This window comes from Mchenga conophoros, linkage group LG15 (genome assembly GCF_057382185.1).
Source record: "Mchenga conophoros isolate Kocher_MC1m ecotype Shallow Benthic linkage group LG15, M_conophoros_male_GT1.1, whole genome shotgun sequence".
Classification (NCBI taxonomy): Eukaryota; Metazoa; Chordata; class Actinopteri; order Cichliformes; family Cichlidae; genus Mchenga; species Mchenga conophoros.
Window position 1 is genome coordinate 13,717,315 of NC_140540.1, and position 19,026 is coordinate 13,736,340.

Below are 19,026 nucleotides of genomic sequence, written 5' to 3' on the forward strand. Positions count from 1 at the left end.
CTAGAGTTTGTTTTATACTCTCTGAAGTGCTTTTTAGTTGTGGTTTAGTGCTGAAATTAATGCCGGTGTCAAGTAAGTCAAAGGGAATTGCACTGAACCGACACTCACAGTGTTGCCTTACGTGAACATAAAATAAAATGAAAACAGACCATTAAAAGTATTTGTGAAGAGAGTTTGATACACCATTCCTGCCTCTGAAACAATCTTGTGAGAAAATCACCATGAATAGAAAGATCTTGCCGAAGCAGTGAGTCATTTTAACTTCATCCATAAACTCAACCTTCTAGGCATTTCACTTTTCATTAAGCTACACCTTTTACACCTCACTGTGTCTAACCATTATACCCGTGACCTCGCTGATAAAGATCAACCTTTCCCTTTTCAAAGCTTTCCATCATTCCCACAACACACCTTAATGCGTCACACAGTATCTGCAGTATCTGCAGACTTAATCCGAGTGGCTTATAACACAGGGGGATGCAGAGGTCGTTTACCCATAGGTGTTCCCACGCCGTAGGCTCTGGAATCTATGAGGCCTCCAATCTGCGTGAGGTTGCAGTTGCGCTGGGTGACAAACTCAATGGTAGTGGACTCCATGAGGAAGGCATAATCTGAGGTAAGGACACGCTGGATGCCTTCCTCCACGTTCTTTACCATCACAGATTGCCTCCTGCTGTTCATAAACTCCCACATCTTGTCATAGGTAGAGATTTTTGTCTTCTGCAAGTAACCAGAGAGTGGGATCTGAATGAGAATCTAAGAAGTATTAGGAGAAAATATCATATCATCGTTTGCACAGTGTTTGGGACCTATTATGTTCATTTTCAGCTGCACATTTTTTCTTATTCCTAGACTATAATAGCTTTGCATGACTCACAGTTCAAAAATATACCCTATTTATTTTCTTCTGAGGCTTTGAGGAGCTGCTAAGTTCTTACGGTCCTCCCCTTTTACGGCCACCTTCTGTTTAAGGTTTTTATTGGCTTCCCGTCACAAACAGAAGACTGCAAATTGATGAGGCTGCTGTGCTCGAAGCCGGGTGCCTGAAATGACCATCAAGGGTATCTCTTCTCTGAGACATTACGCATGTCCAAGATAAAAAAAAAAAACCCTGTCTGTAGCAAAGCATGAACCTTGAGCTTTTTAGCTGTTTGTGTACAATTTTGGCCATGTTACAATGATCATCCAACACTGTCACAGAAACTCAGGAAAAGCATCATAGGTCCATTTTAATGTCTGAAAAACGATATGATGAAATGATGATATTAATATTTCTATGATGAAAAGAACTCAAAGTTTAAATCCTGGTGATTTAGATGAGCCATAAATACGACTTTTCTTTTGTTATAAATCAAGCTCTGTTTTTTATAGCTTGTATTTGTCATTCTCACATTATATAAGTACCTTTCAGAGTGTTTTTTTTTTAATGGTGGAGGCTCTTCATGCTAAATTGAAATTGCCTAGCTTTGCACAAATGATTCACTGGAGGCAATTCATATAATCTGGTTTATGTTTAATTTATTGTTACCAGACACTTCCTAATGCTGCTGCATCAGGCACTTTCAACCAGGGAATTACTGTATGTTTTTTTGCTGTGAAGCAGTCACATCTTTTTGATGAATGTTGCATTTATAATTTAAAACAGATATATGTACGAAATGGGCACAAGGACTGGGCCAACTACATGTTACCTACTGCAATGGCTCAGCCTTGGAAACCCATGTCAAGAAGCTACCGGCACACAGTTTTTGTACTGATGTTATTGCCACAGGAGGTATGGAGCTCTGCCATTACTGAGTCAGCAGGGTGTTGGCAACTTTTAAGCACTATGCGTCTTAGCACTCTGCGAGCTGTAACTTTATGTGGTCTAACACTTTGTGGCTGAGTTGCTGTGGTTCCAGAGTGCTTCCACTTTGCAATAATGCCACTTACAGTTGAATGCTGAATGTCTAGGAGAAAAGAAATTTCACAAAGGCTACTAAAGGTGACATCCTATTACACTACCACAGTCGAATTCAGTGAGCTCTTAGAACGGACCATTCTTTCACAAATGTTTGCAACGGCAAACTGTATGGCTAGGAAAGTAATTTTCCTGCATTTTTACCAGCAAATCAGTTATAAATGTGGCACTACTTCTTAGGAAGACAATAAACTCCACTGTTCTCTGCAGTTGCAACCCATGCATGATGTTTGCAGGTGCAATATTCAGTGGATTACTTTGACTACTTTAAAAAAAAAATGGCTGCACTTTCAACACCAGTTGCTCTTCTGCATTTTTCTGACAAATTAACTGCACATGGAGTGTTTGCTATTTGCACAGCAAACACAGGTGTTGGAAAATCAACCAGGAGAGAAATCTTAAAAGGATTATAAATTTGATGTGTGAGAAAATAACATTATTCACAGAGCCACTGCACAAACATCGTCGTAGATCCAGCTACCTTGAAGAATGTCATTGTGGCACCGTCCTCCACCACCCCATATGGGATTTTAGTTTGTTTGGCCAGGTCATCGGCTGAATCTATGGGCGATTCCATCCTTTCCACAGTGAGAAAAGCAGCCAAATTGGCTGTATAGGAGGAAATGATGATGAGGGTGAAGAACCACCAGATGCCTCCCACTATTCGAGTCGACAGGGCCTTGGGCATGAGCTCTGACCCTGGGGTGAAGGAGGCGGCAAGAATGAAAGTTAAACAGCAAGATGCATTCATTTCAACAAGTCATTATCATTCCAATCTTCTCATTACGTTTATTTTTAACATGCAAAAACCAGAGAGGACTAACGCCTTTAGAAACGGGCTTGTTTCGAGAACTCATCAAGTTCTCAGCGCAGGCAGATGTGCCACTCGCATCAAGATTAAATCACTCGAGAGAGCTCTCAAAACAAGCAGATTGTTGGATCTCAAACAAGTGAAATTATCTCGTCTCAGTCACAAGGGAGTGCTTTAAATAATGCAAGAGTTACCGGAAAGTGCCATTCAAAGAGAACAAGGTGTTTGCATAAATCTCATATATCAAATTAAACACATCAACATCGATGGTGCAGTACTGTGTGGAGAGGTAACAGGCTGGTTAGGCCAGAGAGTCATGTACCCAAGGTAACCTCACATCCTGACTCCACACCCCACTGATCTCTAGGTGCTGATAGGCCAGAGGCAAGAGAAGAGGACACTCGGATATTAGTGGCATTGCTACAGTAACAAACATAGCTTTACTTTTAAGCGAATGTTATTTTTAAGTCTTTTTCAGCTAATGAGCTCAACAACACGTCTGTTCGCAAACAGAATCGCTTTATGCATTTTATACAAGAATCACTCTCACTCTCATTAATTTAACTCAAGTGGACTAAAGGCTGTAAAACTGTTGTTTTTAGAAACATGTTCCTAGTTTACATATTCGGGTTTAGCCCATGCTCCCATGAGCCTAAGTCTGTTACATTTATTTTAAAATATATGCACATTTATTCTAATTTCTGTGTGGTCTTTTAGAGGTCTCTCTCTATTGCCTCTGGCTTAGTTAAAAAAAAACAAACCCAACCCTTAGGGACAGTGGGGTGTAGAGAGCTCCAGCTCCACAAAGCAACTGTAGCCACAGGCTGAGGCAACTACCTTGCTGCATGAGTGCCCCAACTCCAAACCAGAAACTATTGAGCAGCGTAAAATTGTTTTCCACTACATCTGAGTCAGGGTTGCATGGATGCGGGTTGTACCACTCATAAGGACTAAACCTATAAGGGAAAGAGCAGAAAGACACACATGTCAGCACAAAAGGACAGAACAGTGTTTTCAGTGGTACAGATTAAATGGCTGATAAGACATGAATCTGAAAACATTATCAGCAGGAAGAAGGAGTGTGAATGTGTAGAAAACCTGTTTTGTGGATCAGCGCTTCTGCGGAGACGAAAGCAAATCGTTTCAGCTTTTGCTGAGATTTTGCCGAGACTTATTGGCATATTCAAGTGGTATCAGTTTATTGTAAGAATGGATCAATAGACTGGAATAACGCTGTCACTGGTGATAATGTCCCTGTGTGTAATGATCTTTGGAGCTCATTTCAATTCACTTAGTCAGGAGCCTTTAAGTGTTTCCCCCAGCAGCTACAATTATCGTTACTCTGCGGATACCATTTTATTTTAACACCCCAACGTGGGACTTGTGCTCTTCTTTTTTTCTTCTGGTTTCCCAACAGCAATCTCTGTTCTTCTCCTTTTCCCTTTTTCTCGCAATCCCCCACATCACATCCCCTCACATCCTCCTATACCATTCTCTTCCCAGCAACCCACGCTTCATTTTTTTTCCTCCAGATTGTTTTGCTTCCCCCATGAACCTCCTCCTGCTGAACACGCTGCCCGCCTTGGCTGATTGTCAGTGTCTTCGGGTCACTTGTGGACATTTCTCATTTATTATCCTAAGCAAAAGTGGCATGGCATTAGCACAAGGTGATTGGGTTAGTGTTAAGCATCAGGAACTGATTGAGTTTGTGCTGAAGTGGCTGATAGAGGGAACATTGCTTATGCAGAGTTGAGGGGCCTGACAGGTAATGGTGTTGAGAAGCCTTTCCCAGATATACTGCATGCTAATAAGCCTGTAGGCAGAGTCTTAAGGTTTTATACTGTGTGAACATGTGACGCCATTTGTCAGCTGTGCCTCTTAGACACAGAAAGGGAATAAATGTGTTTATATAGCATATATCGTATATGTGTCAGAACAGATTTGTATAGATTTAAAGTGACCATATGCTCTCAGGGGACCCAAACTGTGCCAAAAAAATATCCCACTGTAACAGCCAAAGACTTTGGTTTTCCTACAATTTGCTTTCCGTCTGTACATATGAGTGCCATTTGGAGCACGTTAATTACTGTTCTTATTTTACAAGCACTGGGAACATGGCAACATTTTTGTCACAATGCCCTTCCTTTACAGTTATTTTCCGTTCAGTGAAAATCATCTGTGTGGACATGGCTGTGATGGCACGCTATAATTCTTCATGTCAACACCATCAGGATGCCTGATTTATTGGAATGTCAACGAGCTCTGTCTCCTTGGTATCACAGGCAACTGAAACAACACAATGGCCTTGCAGAGCTGTTCAGAATGCAGTGAGCGCGCTCGCATGTTTTTATGTGGTCGCATGCACTTATGCCTGCGTGCATCAAGCGTCTGGCGCATAAATATGCCTTTACATCTGTGTGGGTGAGTTTTTCATGTGGTAGCAACTGGGTATTTGCATTGGCTGCACCGATTGCATCTCAAAGTCAAACGTGTTTTCTGATTATTTCGTTATGTTTTTGTACACAGACAATGCACGTAATTGCTGTAGCCCGCAGCCGATCGTAGAACACAACAGATGTATGTAGGTTGCTGGTGCAGATTTGATTGGACAGTGTTTGTTTCTCCCAGTGTCTACATGTGTATTCTGTATGTACCAGGTTTGATGGCTCCTCTGTATGACCTTTGTCTGCAGCTGGCCCGTATTCCTGCAGGCCGTGTTCTGCACACCGATCAGCAGGAGGAAGAGGATGTGGAACACGAGGACGTAAGGTCACCTCCTCACATCCAGCACAGGGGACATGTCGAATTGCACACGGAATTCTAAAAAGACGCTTTCCCTCTCTCTCCCTCTCCGTTCCCCTACTCCTGTCCCTCTTCCCCTTCGCTTGTCCCTGGCCACAATAACACAAAACGCACGCCCTCCATTAGCTGTCTGTTCAATTCAATTACTTTGCCCGGCTTTATAGATCTGTTGCCTTTCTTGTCTCAGGCCAAGTGAAGAGGTTGTGTTTGGTGTCTTAAAAAATCACAGACATCTGGAAGTTGGAATGTAAAATTACAAGAGCCTGCAATTCATGTAAACACGGTCTAATACAATTTATATAATGTATTCTTGTTTGCAAGTGGACATTTTCTACCATGAAAAAGGGTTTTGCGAGCTGAAATAATACCATTTGTTTTGTTAATAAAGGGAGAAATCAATTCAACCGCAAACAGAGCTGGGAGGATGCACTGAGTGATATGTATTTCTCTGGAGCCTGAAATCCGATAGCTTATTTAGGAAAAAGAAAAAAGTGTGTTAACGTGTGGGATGCAGTTCAACGATGTACTGTTTAGTGTTTTATTGTGCAAACTTGGACTTCATAAGCTCACAACTCCTGCTATATTTGAGAAAGAAAATAATATACTCTGCATTTGGAGGATCGGCCAATCATCCGGTGGCCGCGCAATCAATACTGTAATTATGAGGGAACCAGATCAGCAAGCTGTAGAGAACACCGTGCTTAAGATTTAAACTTTGCTGGATATTTTTGTCACATAGAGTGACGCAAAGGACTCTGTATTGCTATTGTGTGCAAAAATGGCATGATGCAGATATACGCATTATAATTTCATAGAAGCAAAATTAGAAATATCAGATCTCAAGGTCATTTTTATCGCAACCAGAATAATATCAATAGGATTGCATGCTTTTTACTTACCATGAATAAATGTGGGAGCAAATAACTATGGGTTTAATTTGCATATTCTGAACTAACTTAGGTGACAGTTGCTGCTTTCCTCTCATGTGATCATTTTGCCAGTAACATTTGATGAAATGTGTGTTAAACCAAAACCTCTCAGGATCAAAGAAGAAGAAGAAAAGCCCACACACACATCATAATGCGTTGGTCATGCATCTGGGTTTTTTTTTTCTTCGGGGGATAGGTCGATTAAAATATTGTAGGAAATGTATTTGTACAGTATCAGCAGTGTACCTTAGATTACTGCACATTTCTTACAATAAATATCAGTTTGCTGGTTTTACAGTTGCTGATGCTTGTGCAAATATGCCTGAAATATTGCTCTATACTTATCAGGACCATAGTAGGATGTGGACCATGTTTAAATCCATTATTGCAATTATATTTTGGTAAAATGTGAACTTTTCCAAAACATTCGAATGTTGGCAAAAATGCTGCCATGGTCCTTTCTTATATGTTTACTGCAGATTTCATATCCTTTTGTTTCAGCACACATCTTCATATCACAGAAGTCATCAACTGCTGCATGTTAGTCAAAGGAGGCAAGCAGGAGGGGGAGAGTGAAGTCAAGCAACGGAAGCAAACAGGGGGGTTGACATGTTACCTGGCTATGACAAACAGCACACAACTGACACCCAAGCAAGCCAGCAGAATATACATCCAGATATCAGGCGAGAGGGGGTTGAGGAAGGAGAAGACCCCAGGATTGGTGCCGTTGGGCTTGCGGTACAGGATACTTATCCCCAGCGTCATGAAGGGCTTGGAGAAGTCGATGACCTTCTCTCTGACGTAAGTGATGGCCAGAGGAGCAACTGCAAGGTCTGCTTTCTGCAATGAGAAAACAGCGGCGACGTCAAATAGGGGGATGGGTGTTTGTTCACCAGTAGAAAAAAAAAATCCCAGCCAATTCAATTAAGATCTGATTTCTGTCAGCAGCTGCTCTGCTCAATATGTACAGGAGGCAGAGACATGACATGAGGGAAAAAAACGTAGCTAGGATCATTACTTCGACTAGATTATTAGGTGGGAGGCTGAGTTGGTCTGGAAATTACAGGTTATATGTCTGATCCTTTTTTATAAGGGGCAACAATCTTAGGATTAGATTAATTTTCAACAATTCAACCTCAAGTTGCCTCAGAATAGAAAATTAGCCTTCTGCACAGTTCAGCACTTGCTCTGTAGTATTTTTGCATAATTGCTCCAAGCCGTAACTTGATGTAAAAAAAAAAAAAAAAAAAAATATATATATATATATATTTTTTTTTTTTTACAGTTTCTAGATTTTTTGAAGATTCTGTTTCAAGCAGCCAAAGTCGCTTTTGCAAACTAGCAAGCGACCAATCTCAGCAGGGGGAAAGATTTCAGGGCTTTTTGCTATAATTTTTCCTCATAAGAAGTCATCTATATATCTGAGGCTTAGAAAAGCTTCCTATACAGCACCAAATGTCATAATTGTCAGATAGCTTTCTATGGTAATACACAGTGTGGAAGCAGAACTGTAATAAATAATACAAACGGTCACAATAAATAAATAAACCGTAATAAACAATGAAAATCAAGCAAGTCAATTAAACCCCAACAACTGCTAAATTGCTTCTCTGTAAACACAGATATATTTGCATATGAGGACAAAGAATCTACAAGTGAGAGACACAATTTTTGGCGCTAAAAGGCTTCTGGTTTCCATTTGTAGTTCATTTGTAGTTCGATTAGCGCTGACCAATCACAGCTTTGGCTGTAGCCAGCCTGCTTTGGCTGCATGAAGGCAAACAAAAGGACTTGCCTGATAAAATGTTAAACTCACTGGTGATAATGACATAGTCTATTGCTGGATTTTAAAAATGCATTAAAATGCACATTCCCTGGTATCAGTTATCCCTTTTCCTAATTCTTGCAGGCTGCAGTGGAAGCCGGCAAACATTGATCACTGGACCCAGAAGTTTATTCATCAAACAATAGTAGTTAACTTGTGAATATGACCTAAGGGTAGCCACTGTAGGCTACTGGTCATATCAGGCCAAGTAAAACTTTATCTTTTTATACTCCCACTGTCTAGCCTACACAAAGAGCAGACAGCATTGGAAGCATACTTGTGTGCTGGTGCGTCTTCGCTTCTCTGACATTTCTTTTTACTGTGCTGAGCTACTTTGTGTGCTTAAACAGCTCTAAGTATGTTTAACTTAGAGCTAATAAATATTGATAGTTACTGAAAGGCAGGAAGGAAAGAAGATATACCAACTGAGTCTATAAAAGGATTGGCAGCACTCCGAAAACGAGAAAACGGCACATAGCTACATTGGCAGGTTACTTGCTTTTACAGCCTATTACATTTTGTTTCACAGAGCCTTTATCTGATCAATATCCTGTCTTTCCACTAAGCAGACCAAGCACGGTTGTCGAGGTCTGTGTCGACGCAACACGTAGTTGCATTTCTGAGGAGAAGCATTTTAAGCTGTGCTGTAGCTTTGATGCAAAAGTATAAATAAATCTTGAGGCTGTAGCACCAGCAAAACCCAGGAGTTAACCTTTTTTTTACCCTTATATTTGAAACTGAAAGACTACATAATTTGGTTTCTCAAAGTTTCAGATGCCACAAAGAAACTCGACACAGTAAGAGGTCCTTTTTTGTTAACACTGTAATCTCATATTAAAGACATATGCTTGTTCAGTAGCAATATTTCAGCCTGTTTCCATTTCAGTTCGGTATTGAAGAATTTCAAAGATTTATTCATTCAGACAAAGAAGGACAAGAAGGAATATGGCAGACTGCTCTGCCTAAGTGGAAAATAAATTTTGGCTTTTAGAAATAAAATATTCCGACTGTACCAGCAGATGAAGACACAAATGACTTAATAATGAGAAGATTTAAAAAAAAAAAAAAAGTCCCATTTGAGCATTTAGAGATGCAATTCTTATTGTTTTGAATCAGCTTGCAATGTAGAGTAGCTTTATTAAAATACATGAAGAAAAAATAGTGGACCATTATAAAATATGATTAATAGAAAGCAGAAAGTGTTTCGCTTTAATTATTATAATAGTTTTTTATTCTAATGACTGAGTGTTGTCTTCTCCCTGGTGAGTGCCGACTCACGTGGTCCATGAGCTCCCGCACCATGCCGTTCCACTGGCCTGTGCTCTCATCCAGCGCACCGTACTTCCCATCTTCAACTAATCGAACCTCATAGCGGAAGCCTAGGATGGAGGAGAGTTCCCTCAGCAGGTCGATACAGTAGCCCTCAAAGCGATCGTTCCCATATAGAGGCTTGTCTGACTTCTTAAACATCACATATGGCTCCTCCTGTACAGGGAAAACAAACTGCTGTAGGAGTGCAGAAGTCTGTGATTTTTGTATTATATATTTTTCAGGTGCAATTGAGACTGTGAATGTCTGCTGTTAGTGTTTTCATTCGGCCGTGTCTACCAGTATGGTGGATACACGCAGGGATTTGTTAGCCAGAGAATCAGTGATGTTGGACGTCTTGCTTTTGTGAGTCTCTGTCATATTTAAACCGCTGGGAGGATCCCATGTTCCAATCTGTTGAAACAATTCAGAGTCAAGTTTATATCCTCTTGTCTACAGATGGGAAATGAAACACTTCAAATCACCCCCACTTACATTTGATACTTAAGGTCATACTAAAAAGAAAGTACACCCTCTTTCAGTTCTAACTTTAAAAAAAAAAAAAATATATATATATATACAGGGAGTGCAGAATTATTAGGCAAATGAGTATTTTGTCCACATCATCCTCTTCATGCATGTTGTCTTACTCCAAGCTGTATAGGCTCGAAAACCTACTACCAATTAAGCATATTAGGTGATGTGCATCTCTGTAATGAGAAGGGGTGTGGTCTAATGACATCAACACGCTATATCAGGTGTGCATAATTATTAGGCAACGTCCTTTCCTTTGGCAAAATGGGTCAAAAGAAGGACTTGACAGGCTCAGAAAAGTCAAAAATAGTGAGATATCTTGCAGAGGGATGCAGCAGTCTCAAAATTGCAAAGCTTCTGAAGCGTGATCATCGAACAATCAAGCGTTTCATTCAAAATAGTCAACAGGGTCACAAGAAGCGTGTGGAAAAACCAAGGCGCAAAATAACTGCCCATGAACTGAGAAAAGTCAAGCGTGCAGCCGCCAAGATGCCACTTGCCACCAGTTTGGCCATATTTCAGAGCTGCAACATCACTGGAGTGCCCAAGAGCACAAGGTGTGCAATACTCAGAGACATGGCCAAGGTAAGAAAGGCTGAAAGACGACCACCACTGAACAAGACACACAAGCTGAAACGTCAAGACTGGGCCAAGAAATATCTCAAGACTGGTTTTTCTAAGGTTTTATGGACTGATGAAATGAGAGTGAGTCTTGATGGGCCAGATGGATGGGCCCGTGGCTGGATTGGTAAAGGGCAGAGAGCTCCAGTCCGACTCAGACGCCAGCAAGGTGGAGGTGGAGTACTGGTTTGGGCTGGTATCATCAAAGATGAGCTTGTGGGGCCTTTTCGGGTTGAGGATGGAGTCAAGCTCAACTCCCAGTCCTACTGCCAGTTTCTGGAAGACACCTTCTTCAAGCAGTGGTACAGGAAGAAGTCTGCATCCTTCAAGAAAAACATGATTTTCATGCAGGACAATGCTCCATCACACGCGTCCAAGTACTCCACAGCGTGGCTGGCAAGAAAGGGTATAAAAGAAGAAAAACTAATGACATGGCCTCCTTGTTCACCTGATCTGAACCCCATTGAGAACCTGTGGTCCATCATCAAATGTGAGATTTACAAGGAGGGAAAACAGTACACCTCTCTGAACAGTGTCTGGGAGGCTGTGGTTGCTGCTGCACGCAATGTTGATGGTGAACAGATCAAAACACTGACAGAATCCATGGATGGCAGGCTTTTGAGTGTCCTTGCAAAGAAAGGTGGCTATATTGGTCACTGATTTGTTTTTGTTTTGTTTTTGAATGACAGAAATGTATATTTGTGAATGTGGAGATGTTATATTGGTTTCACTGGTAAAAATAAGTAATTGAAATGGGTATATATTTGCTTTTTGTTAAGTTGCCTAATAATTATGCACAGTAATAGTCACCTGCACACACAGATATCCCCCTAAAATAGCTAAAACTAAAAACAAACTAAAAACTACTTCCAAAAACATTCAGCTTTGATATTAATGAGTTTTTTGGGTTCATTGAGAACATGGTTGTTGTTCAATAATAAAATTATTCCTCAAAAATACAAGTTGCCTAATAATTCTGCACTCCCTGTATATAAAAAGGACCGAGCTATTGCAAAACCTCAGTTCTTCTCTTTTTTAGCCACTCTGGTGTAGATCTGCAGCTGTGCTTGGGATATTGGCCTGTTGGATGACCCAATTTCAACCAAGCTTTAGCTGTTGGACAGATGGCCTCACATTTGACTCTAGAATAATTTGATACACAAGGGAACTCATGGTCGACTAAGTGACTGCAAAGTGCCCAGGTCCCGTGGCTGCAAAACAAGCCCAAATCATCACCCCTCCGCTACTGGACTCGACAGCTGGTGTGAGGTGTTTGTGCTGATATGCTGTGTTTGGTTTTCAACAAACATGGAGATCTACATTATGGCCAGACATCTCCACTTTTATCTTATCTGTCCGAAGGACATCGCTCCAAAAACCTTGCAGTTTGTTCAGATGCAACTTTGTAAACCTAAGCTGTGCTGCCATGTTAATTTTAGAAAGAGGAGACTTTCCCCTGAAATCCCTTTAAACCAAGCCATTTAGTCCGTTTAGTCTTTCTCTAATTGTAACGTCACGAACTTTAGGATTTAACATGATAACTGTGGTGTGTAGAGTCTGAGATGTAGCTCTTGGGTTTTTTTATTTTCTCTGAGCATTGCATGGCGCGATCTCTCTGTGTGGATTTGTTGGAACGTTCACTCCTGGGAAGACTGGCAACTGTTTTGAATGTTTTCCACTTGCAAATAATCTCTCTCATTCAAGAATGATAGACTCCAAATCGTTTGGAAATGGCCCAGATTGATGGGCAGCACCAACTGCTTCGTTAGGATTATTCCTAATGTCTTTTCTTCACGGCGAAAGCTCCAGAACAGCAAACAGCCAAAACTTCTTCTTTTATAGAGGTGCTCACACTTACTGATGATCAATCAATCAAGTCCATTTGATTATCAGCACTTGGCTGCTCCTTACCCTTTTAATCCCTGTGGAAGCAGTAACAATGTACTTAGTTTTTCACACACCACCTTTGCATTTTGGCTTAATTTTAAAAATAAATAATGACACTGTGTAATATTTAATGTTTTGTAGATCATCTGATGTTGTATCATTTTAAGACTTTTAAGTTATTTTTTTGTAACGCGATTCCTTAGAATCGAAAGAGGGCTTACTTAATTTTTGCCATGACTGCAAGCATGAGCTACACCAACGAGTGACACACCTTTTCCAGCCCCTCCTCCTTCAGACTGATGACATCTAGGTCAAAATCAGTTCTCAGTCCATTGGTCTTGTTAAAAAGGACACGTCCTGTCAAACCATCCCAGTGTGCCTAAAGATAGAAATACACAGCACGATGAACTAAAATCCTCAGCTCTGAACGCAGTCATTCCATTAACCTTAAGACATTGCCTTTCTCAGCAATATCAATCCAACCCCTAACCATAAAAGTTTTTCTTTCCCAATTATGAATTCCATCTGGCTCTCCCCTTACTGTCTATCTCAACAACATAACAAGAAACAATGAAGCAGCGAGAACAGAAGCAGGTTTGACAGGTAAGAGTTCATTATGCATGTGGTTCATTGTGCTTGAAGTTTCACTTCAAAGCCATTGGAGGAACAGACGGGCATGGGGAGTGATAGCAGACACAGGAGGGGGAGGAAGCACCAGCTACTACAATGGCTCATTCTGAAAATTACCTGCAATGATACCATCCAGAGAATGAAAGAGCTTTGTAGAACAAAGCAAATGGCTGACCCTGACTAGAGTTAAGGAGGCATGCAGAGCCTTTGATATAAACACGGGTGGAGATATGCACTGAGAAAGTGTGGTTGAAAGACAATGGCACAAACAACAAAAAATGTAGTTACTGTGGATAATGCTGCGGATTCATTTTTTTTATAAAGATTATTTAGAATTAATGATTAGATAATAAACTTATTTAAGATGCTTATATGGTTTCTGTGATAAATGACCACAGCTTTCTGGACCAATAAAGGCTGATTGGAAAGCTGCACTGAAACTGTATCACATGTGTTAACTAAATAATTCCAGAGATGCACACATAAAATGCTTGCAAACATGACTGCGCTAATCCATATAACACAATAAGAAAGGTACAATGTTCAGTAGATCCCACAGGTCAAAGGTCAAGCTGGAGTGCACACTGAAAACAGTGACCTTATACCTCTTTGATAAGGTTGATGAAACGCCCTCCAAAGCGCCACGGCTTGTGGCGATTACACTGCAGAGAGCTCACAGTGATCTGCTGCGACTGCTGCACTGCCACCGCCACCACATGCACGGCATCATACATCAGGGCTGCATCGGTCTGCAAACAGGAGGGTAATACTATTAGACATTTTATAAGACCACTTGATACTTCTGTCCACACAACCTTTCATCTCCCCATTAATTCACCTGTGCAGGGACATAAGAAACTGTGTGAAGTCTCAGATGACTTGCTTTAGTCATAAGTCACTACAACATGAATTAGGAGTAGAGCCAGCTGTAAATGCCCCACACAAATGGCACAATGTCTCAACTTGTTAGTAAAAATATCCAACCACTGTCTGAGGCAATCAGAAAGCTCTGCCAGGGAAAGTCTCTCAGTGGAAGGGCGCCACGTCAGTGTGAAGACTAATGGTTGCTGATGGGTGTGCCTGTTCCCCCAGAGAGGGGGAGCGCAAAACGGGCACCGGTGCAGACAGGACGACTCTCTCTCTGGCACACTCAGTGTAACATGCTAAGTACAAAGGACAAAGGGTTGCACTGAAAAACACCTAAGACAGCTATGCATATAACCCTCATAATAAGTCATCAAAGGGCGTAAACGCTGGAGCTGAAATTTCTCACACACTGACAAGCTGTGATTTATCTCCACCGCTCCAGTTGGCACACATGAATTCTTTTCATGCCGTCAGTCCACACAGTTTGACACACTCCACGCTCAGCTCATCGCAGATCCACTTTCCACGGTCCCACACAGGCTGAAATACACTATGGTGATCTTATTTGACAAGTCGTGGATGACCAAACTGCAAGGAAGTGAGAGGAGTTACTCTGAGACCGCAAAGTATTTGCAGCTATAGAATCTTTGTGAATGTGCTTGCTGCCAGAGAAAATGAGCTGGCCTTCAGTGCAGCTCGACACGTAGCAGGAGGCTGCCGAGCTGCTGGTTCCCTATATTTGCTCTATAGGCGCTGTGAAGCATCCACTTCATACATGAGGGCAAGAAGCAGGAGAAAGCGTGTGCTCTCTGTGCACTTTATACCAAGCCTTATAAATGATGAGAGGTCAGGTAAAGGAATGCATCTTACTTCTAACAGCAAAGAAAAAAAAAAGAGAGAGAGAGTTTCCTGGTAGCAGAAACGGAATGAAAAATAGACAGAGTTGATGGAGTTCATGTGTGGTTGCAGTGAAGGGAAGATTGATGATTTTTTTCTTTCCCCCCTTTTCTCCTCTTCTTTTGGAGTTGATGACTGCTGATGTCAAAGGCAGCAGTAGATCAGAGAATGGGAGACCTATCTCTGCGCTCTTTCATCCCCAATGCTTTCCTGGAAAAGGGAACAGCTAGGGCCATATCTGCTCTCCCAGTGGCAGCAGTGTGCGTGTGTGTGTGTGTGTGTGTGTGTGTGTGTGTGGTGTTCGTGACAAATACTCACTAGGAAAAGACTCTGTCACTGCACTACTCTATTTCTTGAATAGCGAGGAGGAGTTTTAAACACAGTCAGTACTATTTTCTTTCCTTTGAACGGAAAGTTTGTCACGTCCAATCATTCGTTTGCTGGCCGACTAAGACTTGCTGTTGGACTGAATCAAGTTATTTTAGCAATTTATGTAAAAAAAAAAAAAGAAGTTATATAAGTATTATTCACATTCAATCCCCGTCCACTGCACTGAATTTCAAAAGTATGTAACACATTCTGAATGCATTTATTCCATGGATAATATTCTTTGATTGATTTTAGTTTGGCTGTGGCATTGCAGAATTTATGAAATTCAAATTAAATCTCCGAGCCTGCTATTTCTTTTTTAAATACCTTTTCATTTAAATTTTGCCACTGACCTTTTAACTTTCCTCTAAACTACTTGATTTTTTCCCCCATTCCAAAATCAGTCAATATCACATTCCAACTCCTCCATTGACAAACTCTTTATTCTATTGGGTCAAACTGCGGTGCGCACTGTCTTTTCAGTTAATCGTCTTGGCTACAAAGATGTTCTGTGAAATACACTTCTGGGAATAACAGCCTTACATCTTGTTTACAAAAATCTATCAACATTCTCTACTTGGAAGTCTATTTTTAGTTCACTTTTCATAGCTTTGCATGTGAAGTGAAATTGGAGTGCTTAAGCACAAGCTTGATGTGTGACAGGAGAGTGATGATTCATTTTTAGAAAAGCTTAACAGATGAACTTGTGCCTTTACCTTCAAGAAATGCCAGATTTTGAGCTGTTTGTTTATTCCTAAGCTATTTGTAGCATAAAGAGGAAGACTTTTCTATTAGAGCTTGGTAATAATGTGGTAATATTGAATTAAGGACACAAGAAGGTACTATATGGAAACAGAATGTTATAACACTAAATTATGAAGTAATATCTAAATAATTACCAAATGACATCTTGACTCAACAATGGTTATAGCTAAGTAACATTGGACTATATTTAACTGTGCAATAAGGGCCAGAAAGTAGGCTTAATAATGATCAATAAAATTCAATTTAATTAAATTTTATTTAAATAGCACCAAATCACAACAGCAATTACCTCAAGGTGCTTTATATTGTAAGGCAAAGATCCCACAATTATACAAAGAACATTTCAACAATTAAACTTTGCGGAAGCACTTGATAACAATAGGAAGAAAAAAAAAAAGGCTCATTTAACAGGAAGAAGCCTCTGGCAGAAGCAGCCATCTGCCATGACCGGTTGGGGGTGACGGAAGGAAGGAAAACAGGCCTGGAAGAGAGCCAGAGATTAATAGTAACTAATGATTAAATGCAGAGTGGTGTGTAAGCACACAGTGATTACAAAAGGTGAGTGAAGAAGAAACACTCAATGCATCATGGGAAGGCCCTCAGCAGCCTAGACCTATCGCAGCACATCAGGTTACGACCACTTGAAAGTCAGTATATTTAAAAACAAGCCAACAAACAAACAAACAAACACGCAAGAAAACCCCCAGCTAGACATATATAACCACAATAGCCACTGTCGATACAAGCTATTACAGTACTTGGTTATTAGTACTTTGTAACTAAGTGGTAATAACACATTATTTCATTATTATTACCTTCTGTCCATCTGATTACCAAGCTGTCTTAGAAAGCGCTACCCATAAAGATTTTATTCTCGTCCAAATTATTTATTTCCTTTTAAAAAAATATGGAGAGTTTCTTAAGCACAAATACATAAATATGCACTGGAGACAAGCAGGGTATCTTCCTCAGTGGCAAATATTTTCTAAGCTTTGAAATATGAAAGGTTTTAAACCTGCATAAACAGTAAAAGACTCTTTGCTGACTTACGGGGCAGCTGAAATGAGCTGTGAAATTGTGCCCCATTTCCAGTTGATATCATAAACCTTTAGTAAACAGTTGCATTTTATACCTCCTGCTGATACAGAGCAGCAGTGTCAGTCAATGCTGCGACGAGGGGGGTGAGACTGAACCAAAAGAGTACAGTTGCTCTGTTTTGCTGTTTTACTGAGCTGAAACTCTCTATAAAGCTCCGCACAGCCGAGTGGAGTCGCACATTCACATGATAATTACTATGACTGACCTCTGAATTTACATAGGGCTTTTGATTGTTATTTGTGATGTTATTATGTCTGCTTTACAAGTAAATGTGATAATAGAGTGGCAAGGAAGACATGCTACGGTGAAATCCATGTAGTATGAGTACAATTGACAAACAGCAGCTAGGATAGTAGAATAAATGCCAGACTACTTTATGATGAGCTGTCTGTACACATCCATGGCAAAATTAGATTAAAAAAAAAAAACATTATCGGCAACAGGTATTTATTTGTGGTCACAGAAGACAGGTTTGTCTACATGAGGTATTGTTTAAGTAACAATGGGATATTTCATGTATTATAGTATAAACACAGTTCTGCATACTGCTGTGTTTGCACTTTTGACTTCTCCATCCACCCCTTTATTTGAACCACTTTATTAGGTAGATTTTTTCTAGTACCAGTTGGATCCCCTTTGCTTTCAGAACTCCCTTAATTCTTTGTGGCAACAGAATGCTTGAAACAGTCAGTGCCATGATAGCATCACACAGTTGCTGCAGATTTGTCCCCTGCACACCCGTGTCGTGAATCTTTTGTTCTTCTTCCCTGTTGGATTTAGGTCTGGTGACTGTGGAGGCTATTTGAGTACAGTGAAGTCATTGTCATGTTCGAGAAACCAGTTTGAGATGATTAGAGTTTTGTGCCATGGTACATTATCCTGCTGCAGGCAGCCATCAACATATAGATACACTGTGGTTATAAAGGGGTGGACACAGTAAGCAACAACACTCATGTAGGCTGTGGTGTTTAAACAGTGCTCAATTGGCCTGAGCCAAGGAAATATTCAACATACTATTACACCACCTCCAGCAGCCTGAAGTGTTGATTCAAGATGGATTGATGCTTTCATGTTGTTTAGACCAAATTCTGACGCTACTATCCGAATGCTGCAGCAGAAACTGAGACCAGGCAACATTTCTTTTCCCATGTTATCTAGTTTTGGTCCGTGTGAAGCCTTAGTTTAAAGCTCCTAAATGCCCAGAGTGACACCTAAGTGTGATCTTCTGCTGCTGTAGCCCATTAATGCTTCAGTGCTTCAACTCTTCTGCATACCTTGGTTGTAATGAGTGGTTATTTAAGTTGCTGTTGCCTTCAAGCAGTGAGAACTGCTGCTTCCAGGATATCTTCTATTTTTTAGACCATTCTCTGTTAACCCCGGAGATAGTTGTGTGGGAAAAAAATCCACTAGATCAGTAGTTCTGCAGATACTCAGATAAGCCCATCTGGCACCATCAACTATGCCATGTTCAAAGTCACTTTAATCGCCCCCTCCTCTTTTTTATTTTAGCTTGGACTTTAACAGGTCATCTTGACCATGTCTACAATCCTCAGTGTATTTAGTTGCTGCCAGATGATTGGCTAATTAGGTATTTGCACTAATGAGCAGTTGAATAGGTGTACCTAATGAATGGGTAGCATTCTTAAAATCATTTGTGGAGATATTTCCCACATCTCTTAACTTTTGATCTCTGTGATATATCAGATATTTTCTGGCTCAAATG

At 40.6% G+C, this 19,026-nt stretch overlaps 1 protein-coding gene across 2 annotated transcripts in view; it reads right to left on the bottom strand.

Moving 5' to 3' along the window:
- The window catches only part of LOC146558014 (glutamate receptor ionotropic, kainate 2-like), a 65,673-nt gene that overhangs the window by 10,572 nt on the left and 36,075 nt on the right, over nucleotides 1-19,026 (bottom strand). For both annotated transcript variants that reach the window (XM_085248217.1, XM_085248216.1), the window contains exons 7-14: nucleotides 13,913-14,056; nucleotides 12,949-13,056; nucleotides 9,936-10,049; nucleotides 9,606-9,812; nucleotides 7,119-7,342; nucleotides 3,609-3,727; nucleotides 2,442-2,659; nucleotides 495-720 (exon numbers count right to left, since the gene is read on the bottom strand). In XM_085248217.1, coding sequence (XP_085104343.1) covers nucleotides 495-720; nucleotides 2,442-2,659; nucleotides 3,609-3,727; nucleotides 7,119-7,342; nucleotides 9,606-9,812; nucleotides 9,936-10,049; nucleotides 12,949-13,056; nucleotides 13,913-14,056 — 1,360 coding nt within the window. The remainder of the gene's footprint in view (nucleotides 1-494; nucleotides 721-2,441; nucleotides 2,660-3,608; nucleotides 3,728-7,118; nucleotides 7,343-9,605; nucleotides 9,813-9,935; nucleotides 10,050-12,948; nucleotides 13,057-13,912; nucleotides 14,057-19,026) is intronic.